This window comes from Desmodus rotundus, chromosome 2 (genome assembly GCF_022682495.2).
Source record: "Desmodus rotundus isolate HL8 chromosome 2, HLdesRot8A.1, whole genome shotgun sequence".
Taxonomy (NCBI): Eukaryota; Metazoa; Chordata; class Mammalia; order Chiroptera; family Phyllostomidae; genus Desmodus; species Desmodus rotundus.
In genome coordinates this window covers 100,861,476-100,877,557 of record NC_071388.1, presented here as the reverse complement: position 1 = coordinate 100,877,557, position 16,082 = coordinate 100,861,476, and the positions used below count along the sequence as shown (strand labels likewise).

At 44.4% G+C, this 16,082-nt stretch overlaps 1 protein-coding gene across 2 annotated transcripts in view; it reads left to right on the top strand.

Moving 5' to 3' along the window:
- MYLK (myosin light chain kinase) overlaps positions 1-16,082 on the top strand; it is a 264,716-nt gene that overhangs the window by 124,750 nt on the left and 123,884 nt on the right. For both annotated transcript variants that reach the window (XM_045185765.3, XM_045185766.3), the window contains exon 3: positions 3,802-4,009. In XM_045185765.3, the coding sequence (XP_045041700.2) occupies positions 3,802-4,009 (208 nt within the window). The remainder of the gene's footprint in view (positions 1-3,801; positions 4,010-16,082) is intronic.

The following is a 16,082-nucleotide window of genomic DNA, read 5'->3' as shown; positions in this document are numbered from 1 at the left end:
CTAATACCTCCTAATTCCAACACATTGGGGGGTAGGTATCAGTATATGAATTTTGGAGGAACACATTCATTCTATAGCAGAAGAGATTTAGGGAATATTAAAGAGAGACACTTATCAATGCTTTGGGTTCTGCAGTATTTATCCTACTCAAAACACGAATTTACAATGAGGTGCACAGACACAACCACTGAACTTGGAGACCAATATTGTGGTCCCAATCTGCCAGTTAATCTGCCCATGTGAGATCACTGGCAAGTCATCCACTTCTCCAGGCCTCTTTCCTCACCTCTCTGGCCTTAACACTGTGGTAGGGCCACAGTTGCTGCTGGAGCCCCACCCAGACCCCCTCACCAGGTGGTCACATCCATTTACAGCTGCTATGATTGCTGGCTAAGGGTTTGCAGATAGAGTTCCCTCAATCCCTATTTTAGCTTCTGCTTCTGGGGAACCCAATCAAAGACACCTTCCTCATAGTGTTCCAAGAATCAAATGAGATTCTCTATGTGGAGGCCCTCTGAAAGGCAAAGTATCAATGGGGTTTTAGTGTGGTCTTGGACCAGGCTGTGAAAATACCAACTGCAGCTTCTTGGCTGAAGAAGGCCTGTGATGGAGACAGATAAGGCGCCCAGGGAGGGCAGGGATGTTCTCAGGCATCCCAAGGATGTGGGCCCAGGCTCCTCTTCCTTCCCCACCCAGGAGCCCAGGAGAGTGGGCAGACAGTAAAAATGGGTTTGCTTGAAGCTGAATAATTTTTACAAAATGTTAGGTAGTGGTTGAACAAGTTTATCCCATATTGGGAGGAAAAGAAGTGGAGCTGCAAATCATTCAGACCTTGGAACAGAGCAAGGTCACAGAAATTCCTGACTTTGCTTCAGGTGCGAGGTGTCCAAAAGTCCCATTGCAAACTGCAGCTTTCTAAGAGGTGCCAGTTTCCGGATATTTAAAAATCCCTAAGTATTTATTTTTAACAGAACATTTCAGAGGGAAATTAGGGTGTGTATGTGTGTCAAGGAGAGGAAAATTGAAAGGGAAAGAGGGAGCTGTGTCCCTGAGGTCTGGAACACTTACAATGTCCCCAGTTAATCATTGATGCCTCAGGGACTGATGGGCCACCAGAGCTGGCACTGCTACAGGGGCCAGAGCGCTTGCTAATGGAATGCTGAGGACACCTTGGGTATAGTTAATGATTTATCTGTGCCCGGTTACAGTGTTGTACCCTCCCTTTCTCCGAAGCTCACAGGAGTCAGGGTGATCATCTTCTGGAGGCCAGGCTGGCCCTGCCTCATGGGGTGGGGGAGAAGGTAATGATTTGCAAATTCACCAGATGACCAGGCTCCCCAAGAGCTTCCTTCTATAGGGAAGAGTTTCTTTTCCTTAGTTGTTTCCTGAAAATATGCTTTAACAGGGTAGTTGTTGTCTGGTAAGCCTTCACATGAACCTCTGTGCCAACGCAGTGCCACAAGAGGACACATTTTTTGTGTAGGTGCATGGCATTTGTCACCTCCAAACATGCATGTTTATTTGTGTAGTGTTTTTGCTTACATAGCTACATTTAAGTACTTTGAGGGCCTCCACAAGTTAGTGAATGTGCTATATATTCATTATGTAAACACACTAATATAAACAGAACACATTTTCATTTAATTTTTTTTCTGTTTTACAAAATTCAGGTGTGTTGTTCACAGAAATATCAGAGAATAAAGGTTAAATAAAAGGAAAAGAGGAGACACCCAGAGACAACCATCGTCAGTACTTTGTTCAGATGTGAAAACTGACTGTGGTCCCTGTCACCCTGAGATGGGACACGAGTGCCTTGGTGAGGCTGCAGTGGCTTCGGCCTCTGTTGTCTCCTTCTGGGGAGGTGACTTGAGAATATAAGCATTCCCTCATGCTTAGCAGTCTCTGTCCTAAGTATAGTTTAGATTTGATAAGGAAAGAGATTGTTGTTTGTTTGATTTCAGAAATCATAAATAAGATGGGTAATAATGATTTGGAGTTTTGTTTTTGGTTTTGTTCTCCTATTGAGGCCTGACTACAGACGAGTAAGAATGGGAGGCAGGCCTCGTGAGGGTCACAGAATGGCACAGAAGGGGTGGCAGAGGACCGCAGAGGAGGCTGTTTACTGTGGGGATTTTACCTGTGATTCCAGAACTGCTTTCCTAGGGAGACATCCACATCCTGGCTACTGAGAAATGAGTCTAAGGGTGCATTGGGGGCTGGGCACCCAGGAAGGGAAGCAAGCACAGTCCAAAGATGATGACTGCTGCTTCTAGCTCAGTTATTTCTCCCTTGGCGGCTTAGGGAGTTAACAGTGTTAGTTTGCCCAAGCGTGCATGCACAGGCCACCTCCTCTCCCCGTTTCTCCCACATACTGATATGGCATCCCCTCTGTCCTTACTGGGCATATGAGAAGGGTTATTGCTATAGGTCACTGAAGACTCTCATTGTGAATTCCATTTGGGGTCACCCAGTGAATTTTGGTTTTGCTTCATATGTATTCAGTCTCTCTTGTCTTGGCGTGGATACATGGATGAAAGCTTTTGCTGCCATGCTTTGTAGTGCAAACATTGTCCTTCTCAAGAGGTTTCTGTGATGTCTTCTGTGCATTTCCAGTACCCAAATCCCCCTGTTCTGGGTCCCAGGCTGTGCGTGGATCGATGGGCCAGTCTGAGCCCTGCTCCTTGGAAGGTCAGTCCACTCTGAAGCACCTGAGCAGTTTCAGAGCTTGAGGCCCTGGGGGAAACTTCTTTCAGAGATACCCAAAGTGATTTGTTTTCTTGGAACTTATCTCTATTTCCCTCTGAGTGGGGAAATATCCTCTCTGAACAAGTCACTATGAGGCTCAGATGCATCACATACTTAGAAAAGTACTTGGTTAAAATCCTCAGAGTCAACAGACGCTGGGTGTTTCCTAACGTTAGAGGAAGACAGCAGCCTGGAGCAGCACTGCCCAGTGGAAGCACCGGGCAAGGCACTTAGGTAGTAGTGACTTTTCTAGTAGCCACATTAAAAAGTAAAAAGAAACAAGTGAAATTAATTTTAACCATATATTTTTATTTAACCTAACATGTCAAAATACTATATTTTCAACATGTAGTCAATATTTTTACATTATTGAGATATTTTACTTTTTTTTAACTACTAAGTCTGCAAATCCCAGTGTATAATTTATGCTTACAGTGCAACTCAGTTAGGATGAGCACATTTCTAGTGCTCTTTCACCCCATGTGGCTGGGGGCTGCCATACCGGGCAGCTCAGCTCTAGAACCTCGTTCTTCAACATGAGTTCTAGGGACCAGCAGCATCAGCATCATCTGAGAATTTGTCTGAACTGCAGAGCCTCAGGTCCCACCCAAGACTTATAGAAGCAGAATCTGCATTTTAACAAGTGATTCATTTGCATGTTAGAGTGGGAAGCACTGGTGTAGACTCCCCATGCTCATCCCCTCCCCTTGGGATTCTGATTTAACTGGTCCAAGGTAAGGCCTGGACACTTGCATTTTTCAAAGCTCCCTGGTTGATTCTAATACGCAACTAGGCTCGAGAGTCACTTGTGTAGTGGACCCTGGAACCAGGATGCCTGACTCTGATACTTTCTACCTTCAACACCTTGGGAAAGCTACCCAAATTCTCTGGGGCTCAATTTCCTCATCTCTAAAGTTCAGGTGAAAATAGTATCTGTTTCAAGGGTTATTATGAGGATTAAATGAGTTAACACATGTAAAGGACTCAGAACAGTACCTGGAACACAGAAAGAACTCCTTAAATATAAGCTCTCACCCTTTCTTCTTTCTCTTGAAGGTCCGTGGTTACCCAGAGCCCCGTGTGGCATGGCACAGAAATGGGCAACCCATCACCAGTGGGGGCCGCTTCCTGCTGGATTGTGGTATCCGAGGGAGTTTCAGCCTTGTGATTCATGCTGTCCGTGAGGAGGACACGGGAAAGTACACCTGTGAAGCTATCAATGGTAGTGGTGCCCGACAGGTGACAGTGGAGTTGACGGTGGAAGGTGAGTCCCAGGAGGTGAGAGCCCTGGTGGGGGCCATCCACTTCCCCAAGGCCTGCAGCTCCTGCTCAAGCCATCTCTTGGGAAGGAACCCACAGAGAAAGTACATCCATCCCTGAACTCAGGTCCTTTTTAATCTAGTGGGAAATGTGGTCCCTGCAAGCAAGGGAAGCGTCCCAGGAGACAGTGTTTGTTAAACGACACATGACCTCACTACCCTGCTCCAGTCTTCCCATGGCTTCGCCTCACACTGAGACAGAGGCCAGACTCCTCACAAAGCCCTGCCCAGTCGGGCCCCGCCCCGCTCTCCAGACCATCTCCTGCCACTCCTCGCCTGCTCACTCCACTGGGGTCATACTGGCCCTCTGCTCTTCCCAGAACAAGGCCTCAGTGCCTTCACCCTGTAGCTCCTCTCTAAAGGAAGAGCTCTTTCCATAGCCCTTCACCTGACTCGCCCCTCATCTCCTTCAAGTCTCTGCTCAGTGGTCCCCTTCTTAGTGTACCCTTTCTGACCACCCCATCCCCAGGACTCCCCGTCTTCTCACTCTACCTGAATTTTTCCTCTAGGACTTACATTCTATTGCCTCCCTATCCCCCACCACTGAATGGAAGATCTGGGAGGAGAGGGACTTTATCTTGTTCACTGCTGTATGTCCAGCATCTAGAAAACCTCCTGGCTCACAATTGATGCTACAATATTTAGAGAATGAATGAGCAGTATTTATTATCATCATTATAAAGTAATAGATGCCTGTTATAAAAAATTTTGTAAAACTCAAAAAAATATATGTGATAAACACTCCAATGTGTTAACACTGATTATTTTGTCCTTTTTTTCCCCTCCTTTATACTTTAAAAAATTCTATTCACTTTAAAACTTTCAGGAAAAAAGCATCTGACCATAAATTAAGCTGTTTCTTTTGATGCTAGTACATCCCCCACATACCGTTGCTGGTGAGGACATTTCCATCCAGTTCAGGCTGTTGGCTGATAAAAGACCTGGCATCTGAAAGAACTTGGGTGTTTGTCAGACCCTCAAAAGTATGACAAGACTCCCTCAACCCTTCCAGGCTTACTTTTTCCTCTCTCAGAAGACAGTCCTCCCAAACTGGGTTTCAGGGGACATTGTTTGTGAGGATCAATGTATCCAAGGAAGGTTCCAGAAGGTGGCAAGACGCACCTGGGCCAATGTGTGTACCTACATCAGAGGAGGACAGACTGTTTCATAGAACAGAATATGCATAGTTTGGATAGTTTCCCCAAATTCTTCAACTGAGTGACTTGTTCCTTCTGATGACCTTCAAGTGCCTGTGGACTAGGGCATTCCAGATGGAAAGTAGCCTGGGTCAGTCTTTGAATGGCCCTCAATCAGCCAATTCTGGTGTTGTTCTTTCCCCTGCGTTGTGCACTTTTCAATGCCCAAACTTTGAGTTCAGGTCCACAAATAAGAATTACTTGTATTAGTAAACCTGGGCTGCCAGAACAAACTGCACGGCTTACATAATAGAAATTAATTTTTCCACAGTTCTGGGGGCTAGAAGTCCAAAATCAAGGTCCAACAGTGTTTGGTTTCTGGTGAAGAATCTCTTCCTGTTTGCAGATAGTAGCCTTTTTGCTGTGTCCTCACATGGCAGAGAGTGAGCGAGAGCGATTGAGCTCTCCATGGTCCCTTCCTCTTCTAATAAGGGCACCAGCCCATTGGATTAGGGCCTTGACCTTATGACTTCGTGAACCTTTATTACCATCTCACAGCCCTGTCTTCAAATACAGTCATGGTGGTGGGGAGGGGAGGGAGGTTAGGGCTTCAACATAGATTTGGGTGAGGACACAAAAATTCAGCCTATAACCCCCTGTTTCTGATATTGTATTTGGAGCTGGGGAAGAGAGTAATTATGAGTCAGGCACCCAAGGTTCTGGTCATAACTTTTACCACTCAGGACCTCTGGACCCCTGTTTCTGCAGAATAGTGTTTGAATTCAGTGGCCTCTAAAACCTGGGCTAGCCCTGGTTTTCTATGATCCATTTTTAAGGAATGGAGTAGGTTATGAGTGCAGGGGAGGTGTATAAAACCTAGGTAACATGAAATCTTTTTTTCAGTTCCCATGGTTGAGGAAGTTAGATCTGATGTCTCAACTAAGCAATAAAAATTTTAGTGGGTTGTGGTAGTCAGGGCAGGGGGCAGGAAGCAAGGCAGCAGAGGCACAGCAGAACGGGAGAAGGCTCAGGCTCGCAGTCCTGCCCCTCCTCTTTGATTTTAATTTGGGGACACTCAGGCCCAGACCGCTTCAGATGTATGTCTTCTAGAAGATAGAAGGGCCTAAAGGCTGCAGCCTCTTTACATGTGAATGGCCTGTACACATTCTGCTTCTGCATCAAAGGCCAGTTCCAGCTGATGTGTGGTTTGGGACCAGCACGTAGACCATAAGCCTAGAAAGACCCACTCTGATCCCTTCTGCCACGGATAACTGGTTGACTGTGCCTGACCAACCCAACTCTTACAAAGGGAATCTAGCAGTCCACCTGCCTTTTTGTCAACTCTCTACTATGCTTCTTACTTGGCAAGAGCAGAGGTTCTGGAATTAAGAGTATAATCCTTACTTGCAACCCATTAGTGGTCAACTTCAGAAAGCTGTGTTATTGGATGATCTTGTATTTGAGCTCCACAATGTCTAACCTTTTGGAACCTTATTTCCTTTTCCGTAAGCTGGAGCTCATGGCTGCCCCATGGGGTTGGGTAAGGATCAGTGCGGCACTGGCTCAGGACAGGCGCCCAGTAATTGATAACCTTGTAATGTTTGCACCTGGTATTAACATCCCGCAAGCTACTCCAGGGAAATCCTTGCACGGAGGGTAGAGGGCTGATGGCCCTGTCAGCAAGGCACTTGTCCTCATGGAGGATAGTGCGTGTTCCTTAGCCCTGGTTACCAAATTGGAAATCAGATAAGGGGAGTGCTCTGCCTGAGCAAGACGGCAGGGTTTCTCTCTGCCAGAGACAGACAGCTGGAGACACAAAAGGCCGATTAAAGGGCCAACACTTAAATTTTCATTTGCAGCCACTTACCCTGGGCTCTGGCAAAGTCCAGGGCAGAGTGGACTAGAAACAGTTGAGGAGAGACTGGGGATGGTGGCTTTGGGGAGAGAACTGAGAGAGCAGCCGCTGGGATCCCAGTGCTGAGTCACCACTCCCTCCCCACCCCCCCACGGCCCCATAAGGCAGGAGCCGTCTTGCTCAGGCAGAGCCCTCCCCTCATCTGATTTCCAACTAGGTAACCAGGGCCCAGAAACATGCGATATCCTCCATGAAGACAAGCGCCTTACTGACAGGGCCGTTCATGACCTTGTGCAGTGGGATGCCACCCTGGTCTAAGCCCTAGAAAGGCCCTCTGACACCAGCCCTGACACTCACCTACCTCAGAGGACTAACCACAGAGGCTTGGTGCAGAGCAGGGAAGAGACATGGTACCTGCCCTCTGGGACCTTCTCTCTAATGAAGGGGCCACAGGCCTGTTCTCTAGCACAGCACTGTCCACAGAAACATAACATGAGCCATATATGTAATCTTAAGTTTTCTAGGAGCCACATTAAAAGAAAACAAGTGAAATCAATTTTATTTTTTGTCCTCACCCAAGGACATTTTTTCATTGCTTTTAGATAAAGAGGAAGGGAGAGAAACATTGATTGGTTGCCTCCTGTATGTGCCCAGATCAGGGATCGTACGTGCCTGAACCAGGGATCAAACCTGCAACCTAGGTGTGTGTCCTGGCCAGGAATCGAACCTGCAACCTTCCGGTTACAGGATGACACTCCAAACAACTCAGCCACACCAGCCAGGGCTAGGTAAAGTCAATGTTAATAAAATTAACCCAATATACCCAAGAAACTATCATTTCAACATATAGTCAATATTAAAATTATTAATGAGATACTGCATATTCAACATTTGGTGCATGTATTTTATACTTAGAGCACATCTCAATTCAGACTAGCTGTATTTCAAGGGCTCAATAACCACATGTGGCTACTGGCTACTGTATTGGGCAGCACAGCCTTAGAGGCTCCCATTTGAATTGGGAAAAACAAGGATTACCCAGAGAAAGAAAAAGAAAAACCCACATGTATAAAGAAGGCGGTGAGTGGTTCTGCGCAATCAATTACATCCACAGAAATGACCCTAGGGTGTGGGGGCAGTACTGACGTGATGGATGTACCCCATACCTGGTGGTGTGAGTCTGAGAAGGGCCTTTGTGTTTCAGGGACCAGAGAGTCACTTAAGTGATTCCAAGTAGTAGAGGTTTAATTTTAAGGACATTAGCTCAGGAGCTCAGGGAAAGCCAGACTGGCAGGCCCAGAGGAGATCCAGGCCTCGGGATGGCTCCTACTCACTTATAGGATTACATTTTGTGAACAAAGGGGCACATGAGCCACCTGGGAATCTTGTTAACATGCAGATTCTGATTCTGTAGGTCTGGAGTGGGACCTGACTGTCTGCAGTGCTAACCAGCCCGAGATGGAAACCGTGGCCACAGAAGCCCACTTTGAGTAGCAAGGAAGGATTTAGTTCTGGTCAGGGTATATTTAGCCCAGTACAGTGATTCTCAAATGTGAGCATGCATTGGAATCACCTGGAGGTCTGTTGAAAGCACAAACCGCTAGGCCCTGCGCCTGAGTTTCTGATTTAGTAGTTCTGGGATGGCCTCAAGAATTTTCATTTCTATCAAGTGTCCTAGTGATGCTGATACTGCTGCATTCTGGGAGCAATAGTTTGAGAACCGATTGGCTAGTGCTTGTATCTACTACTACAGTTTTCCAGAGAAGCAGAAGAGTAGACTGCTCCTCTAGGCATACCCTGGAGATACTGCACATTTGGTTCCAGCCCATCACGATAAAGCCAGTATTGCGATGAAGTGAGTCGTAATCTTTATGCTGGTAGAGGGTCTCGTCTTCAATTGTAAAAACGCACCATCCATGAAGTTCAATAAAGCAAGGTTTGCCTGTATGTTAGATCAGCCAAAAAGTCCCTGTGGTTTTTTCCATAAAATAAGACACAGTTTTCCTTTTCACCAATAACTTTATTGATCTGCATATTTTTTAGAATGTCGGCTATCTCCCACATGGTATAATGTTGATTTTTCTCAATTAATGTCTCGATTTGATCGCTGTCAATTTCAGCTGGTTTACCTGACCATGGAGCATCATCTAGTGAAACTTCCCAAACCACTTTTCATACATTTGATCAGTCACAGCACCTTTCCCATACACTGAGCAAGTCTTTTTGTGTTGTGTTTCAGTTGTGTTTTTACCTTTCTTGAAATAATAAAGCATAATATGCCAAAAATGTTGCATATTTTCTTCTGTCTTCAATATTAAAATGGCTATACAAAAATTCACCAATTTTGACAAGTTTTTTTAATGCTGATATGACAGCTGTCACAATGTAATCTAACCAAATTGTTTTGAATGAAGTTAAAGACAACTAAGCGCTACTAGAGCCATCTTATAGAAAAAAACAAATGAACTTTTAGGCCGAGAGAAAGAGAGAGAGAGAGAGAGAGAGAGGAAGAGAGGGAGAGAGAGAGAGATTACAAAGAATTGGCTCACATGATTACGGATGCTGACAAGTCCCAAGATCTGCAGTCGGCAGCTGGAGACTCAGGCGAGTCAGTGGTATAGTTCCCATCCAAGACCAGAAGCCTGAGAACCAGAAGAGCTGATGGTGTGGTTTCAGTCCAAAGGCCTGCAGCTTCAAAACCCAGGAAGAGTTGATGTTTCAGTTCAAGTCAGAGGCAGGGGAGATCCTCCTGCCTCTGTCCCAGCATAATGTCCCCTTTGAAAGGTCAGCCTTTTCATTCTATTCAGGTCTTTAACAGATTGGATGAAGCCTAAATATCTGGGCAACCCATGGCTCAGTCAAGGTGGCACATAAAATTAACCATCACACTGACTAAATACTTGATTATAATATTCCTGTATTATTTCATGGAATCCTATCAACACATTTCTCCTTTTTTGAGCTGTCTACTGGGAATATCAACTAAGTAACAAGAGATGCTACAGGAGTTACATGATACATGATTCAGTTGGATACATGATATCAGTTGGAAAGGCAAAAAGGGAACATGTACTTACACGAGTTGTGAGAAAGCAGCAACAAAACCAAGAAATGAGTTGGCGGGGGGCGGGGGGGGGGGTTGTAGCCATAGTTAGGAATGAGAAACAGCAAGAGAGTTGTTGGGGCCAGAGCAGAGTGAGTAAATGTGGGGTGGGGTTACATCTGGAGAGACAGGCAGGCGTGGGACCACGTAGGGCCTTTAGACATGGTGATAGAGAGCCATTGGAGGGTATCAAGGAGGAAAATGACATGATTTGATTTAGGCAAAGAAGCTCACCAAAAGGGAAGGCATTGCCACTGGTCTTCCATCTGTAAGCATCGATTTCCTGGAAACTGACTAAGAAACAGTAGTTTCCATGCAGAAAATAATTCCCAAATCCAAACCAAAGGGATCAGCGTACTGAATGTTTTCATGGCACATTAGCCTATAAAATGATAGAAGGGAGCTCACTTCTGCCCCTCTCCTCCCCTTCGCTGTCTGGCTTTTGTGCTTTTGTCCCAGAAACATAAATTTTCCTCTGCTCTTTTCTCTACCACACCACTGGCTCTGTGGGTTGCCAAGAGCTGTAGTCCTTGCTTTGCGTTTCAGTTGCCCCTGTTCAAAACAAGGCCTGGGCTCAAGCTGTCTGCCGGGGGCTGGCCTCCTGCCCATCTCCTCCCCTCCCCAAGCATGCCTCCTCCCTGCCCCCTGCCTCAGTACTGCAGCTTCTGCTATTTGCACCCCCACAAAACCACTGTCCTGTAATCCAAGCTCCCTGACTATGTGAGAGAGAAAGGGTCAGGTGGCAAGCCGCCTGGAATGTGGCAGCAGAAGGGAGAGTGATCCTAGGGAGAAGAGCGGCCCTCATGACCACTAGTCCAGCAGTTCTGGCGCCACAGGCACCATCGTTGTTGAGTAATTTTGAAATCTCAAAATTAGGAAGTGCTCCTGTGCCATCTATATTGCCACTGCCCCTTTTTCAGGGACAGATTTCTCGGGTCCCTTTTAGTTTCACATTGGATTGGATTGATGACATTATGTATTTTGAGCCCATGTCTATTTATATTGGCTGAACTTTAAATTATTTTATTCCTCAGGAATGTCTGTTGTGATTCTCCTTTTTGTTCTTATATTTCTTTCATACTATCTTCTTCTATCCAAATTTCCTGTCTTCTTAAAGACCTTTAACTGTTTCCCTTTATATTATTATAAACTCCTTTTAATCTATTACCTTCCTTCATGACCCTTCCTTTTTTTAAGGGCATATGCCTTATTTTATTTTATTTTTTTACTCAGTCAGAATCTTGAAAATGTTCTGAGAGTTTTTTCCTTTTCTGTCTCATCAAAGTTAGCAGTGTAAATGCAGTACAGATGACAATTTTTCTGTTTGCCCCACTAGTGTCTGCTGTGACAGTTGTGTGTCAAGCCTCACTTATTTGCTATACTGAAGAGTTAGGTGACGACAAATTATTGTACTTGGTCTCATTCTATTCTTGAAGGATGACTTCCAATTTCCTTCACCTGGCTCCCTTTTCTCCTTTATTTCCACCTTCCACATTGACTTTGTCTTTCCATCCGTCATGTACACCAGTGCCCCTTGCTGGCCCTGCTTTGGTTTCTGTCATTGATGCTGCCATCTTCGCTTCTCATCTCTTAGTCCTCTATTCCCTTCTCCCATCTTCACCCTGGCCCTTTCTAAGTTGCTGACAGTTCTGGCTCTTCTTCATTCATCAGATTTTGTTGAATGTGTTAACTTTGTTCTGGGACCAAAGAAGAAGACTTGATGATTGCCCTGAGGGATGGACTTTCTTGACCTCACATTTTATTATTATATTGCAATGAGGATTCAATATCAGGATGTACCTTCAGGGTACTGCTTTGTGTGGTACTGTGTAGGAGACACAATAGTCTGTCAAGTCCTTTCTGCAAGAATGTAGTTGGTCAGATAAGACTTAGACACAAAAGCTAAGTAGAAGAACAACTCCAGTCATAATGCAGCTTGGGTTTATTTGCCAAATGATTGGCACATCGGCTCTGTATACTCAGAGGAGAATCAGACCTCTGGAGGCTGAAATGGTCTGTAATGTCTTCGTGGAGGAGAAGAGACTTGGGCTAGTCTTAGAAGAATGAGTCCGATTTGGTTGGCAGATTGTGGTCCAGATGACGTGGTTGGGAGGAAAGTGTAAAGAATTAGGGCCTGGGGTGGAGGGTGGTTGAGTAGACAGGTAGAAGCAGAAAGGAGTGGGAGATAAAGCTGAAGGGCAGAGCAACAGTCTGGAGAAGGGCTGGAGCATGAGACTGGGCAATTTTTGGAGTCATATCCACTTCAGAGTATGAACGGACTGGATTCTGCCCACGAACAGTTGTTTCTCCATTTTCATCCTGCTTGCAGCTCTCTGGATGAACTACTTCCCTTAGCCACAGGCACAGGGACATGCTGTATAGTTCCTTTTGCCCCATGACTCTTTTTTAACGTTACCTTTATTTTTCTAAATGCCTGGGAGTTATTACAGGTATTCTGTGTGTGTGTGTGTGTGTGTGTGTGTGTGTGTGTGTGTGTGTGTGTGATACACCATCATTCTGCATGGTCCCCAGCAAAAACAGGTTTCTTTTTGTTACGAGGAATTTCTCCAGAACCACGCTTCATCTCCCGCATGCTGCACTTGCGTCACATGGCTCTGGTCAGACACCTGTGCAGCAGAGGGCAGCCAGGTGACTCTACCACGTCAGGCCTGCGGGGGCGGGATGCTCAAACTGGATATAAATTTTCCTTTTTTCCTTTCTGATAATGTGATGCAAAATCAGTCTTTATAACATAAGTACAAAAGGAAATACCTGCCACTTGGCGCAGTATGTTTGGGAATCACAATGGAAAGTGGCTCTAGGGAAGTGAGCTGGGGGGACATGCGGAATCTTGGCCTCTAAAAGAAATTATTTTCTCTGTGCAAAGCACCTAAATTTCTCCTTGGAGTAATTATTTAAGACAATGGAGAGATTATTGGCCACAACTTATTAAACTGTCCCCCCAAACAAAACTTGGCATCACTATTTCTTTGAACTCATTGGAGAGTATATATGACTGCCTGATCCATGAATGTCCAGGAAATAGTTTGTTTTCTGAGGGGCAGATATTTTATTTCACTGCCCCTGAGGAAGAAGTGATTCTTTTTTAAATTTTATTTTTCAATTACAGTTTACATTCAATAGCATTTTGCGTTAGTTTCAAGTGTACAGCACAGTGGTTAGACAATCGTATGCTTTACAAAGTGTTCTCCCAAATATTTCCAGGGCCTCCAGGCATCATGCACAGTTATTATAGTACTATTGACTACATGCCCTCTGCTTTATATCTCTATGACCGTTTCGTAAGTACCAATTTGTACTTCTTAATTTCTTTACCTTTTTCACCCAGTTCCCCAGGTCCTCTCCCCTAAGAATTGATTCTTCGGTGCATCAGTTTCCTGGAACCCAAAACAGAATTCCTGAAGTGTCTGCTTGGCACCTTGGAATGACCCCCGTGGTCTGTGTGATTGGATGTACTTGTTACTGAGCATGACAGTGTGAGACTGATGGACATGTGGACATTCCAGCAAGAGTAGACTGCAACAGCCAACTCCAAAGCTCCCTGCTTGAGTAGAGACTATAGAATGAATAGTTCGAACAGGATGAGGCCCCGTTTACACAGAGACAGACAGTCCCTGTTAGGGGCCCATCAACATATATGGCTGGGACTCGTGGCCCCAGGGAGACACAGCTGACACCTTGACAGAGGACAGATAGTCCACGTCTCCTTGAGAAGGAGCACAGCCAGGCCACCCCAGTCACCCTCCAGTACTCTCTGCCCTGCCCCAGTCACACGCCTGTGCTGCTGTGCACTTCTCAGCTGTCCCCACTGCCACCACCCTGGTCCTGGCTGCCATCAGCCCCTAACCAGCCGAGCAAATTCCCAGCTGGTCTCCTCAATTCTTCTCATACCTACTCTAATCTCCCCATTGCTGTTTAAAATACCTTTTTAAAAATCAGATAGGAGTTTATTCCTCCCTCCCTTCACGTCCTGCAGTTGAAACTCACAGTCTTCAACACCAGAGTGTCCCCTCTCCCAGCTTTGAGGCACTTTGCCTCTTTCTCAATGGCCAGATTTTCTTCTAGTTTTTGTTGTGCTCGTCAGTGTACCTACTGAAGCTCTGGCCGGTGCCTTATTTATGACAGGGACTGAATTGGTGTTTGAGTACAGGTGAGGTCTCAAAGACCCCACGTCACAAAATAGAAAATTGTTTTGACACCACACTTAGTCTTTTTTTAATTTTCTCTGTTTCAGTGGTCTGTAAGTTGTCTTGCTAAGTTACCTTTTTTCAATGTTATTTCAGTCTTTCTTTTTTTATATAATATGTCTGCTCTGTTATTTATTCTAACATTACTTTTCTTTTTACTATATAATTTTTCTTGTTTTCATTTTTCTTTCTGTATTGAGATATAATTGACAGATAACATTGCCAACACTACTTTTTATTCTTTTTATTTTTTTTAGGTGTCTACCTGTGTACCTGTGCTGTCTCATTTTCCTGTACTATTTGTACAGTACGTATTTTGACCATTCACTTTGAAATCCAAAAATGCCTATCAGTCAGTGCAAACACCTGGACCATTTCCTCATGTCTTCTAATGTACATGAGCATTTACATATTGAAATAAATATTGTTATAATTTACTTTCCTTTTATTTCTCCTTAATATTTTAGGTAGGTCTTTACATATATTTTCTTTCTGAAGTTATATATGTGGGTGGTTAATGACGAACTTCAACTCAGTATGGCCCAGGGGGAACTGCTAAATATCTGTTACAAAAAGTGGCCATTTGTTCTAATTAAGTGGAAAACCACTATCTGAAGTAATTCCTAAAATCCCCTTTGAATTTGCCTACTTGTAGGGTGACTGCTCCCTGGTTTGCCTGGAATGGTCTTGGTTCAATGCCATTGTCCCGGCAGAATTACTAAACATGTTTCTTCTGGTGTCAAGAGCCCCCTTCGGCAGCATTCTCTGTCTCATTCAGTCTTTCTATATCTTTTGACAAAAAGTGCTGGGCCCCTCCACTGTTGAACTTTTACTGCTGAAAGTTGCCAGCATTCTGTTTTATTTGTCCTTGAAAAAAAATTAAAGGTAGTTGTTTAAATACCTTTGGTGCCTTGGCCTTTTTTCTCTCATTAACTCGATCCTGTCTTCACCAATTCTCTGAAGTTATTCTTCTATTTTTGGCATCTCTACCTTAATCCCCTTTCCACTTATTTTTCTACATAAGTTTACTGTTCTGCCAGATTTTCATGTTTTCACAAAATTAATTTTGCCTTATCTGACAATTTGAAACTTCAAATTTTTGCCTATAAATAGACTCTCTTAGTTATTTTCGCCCAGAGTCTCTTTTTGTTTTGATGTAAACTCTCTGGTATTAACTCATTAAAATAAGCATTCCTCAAATCCATTTTTAGCTGAATGTGTTACCTTTGGATCATACCATAAACTGCTGTTACTCTGATGTGGAAGTACCTCCAAATGGCATTCTTTTGCTATTTTTTAAGGAACTGCCAAATTTTAGCTTTATTTTATTTTTTAAGGAATACAGGAATTTTAGCATTTGGATGAAGATATTTAGTGTCCTGGCCAGTGTGACTCAGTTGATTGGAGTGTTGCCCCATAAACCGAAGGGTCATGGGTTCAATTCTGGGTCAGGACACATGCCTGGGTTTCAGGTTTGGTTCAGGTTCTGTTCCCAGTCCAGGCATGTATGGGAGGCAACTGATCTCTCTCTCTCTCTCTCTCTCTCTCTCTCTCTCTCGCTCTCTCGCTCTCTCGCTCTCTCGCTCTTTCTCTCCCTCTTCCTCTAAAAATAAAATGTTTAACCACCCAGAGTTTTAAAAGTGCTTGATCTAATATTTTTTATTTTGGTAAAATACATATAACTTAAAATTTACCATTTCAATCATTTTAAAGTAT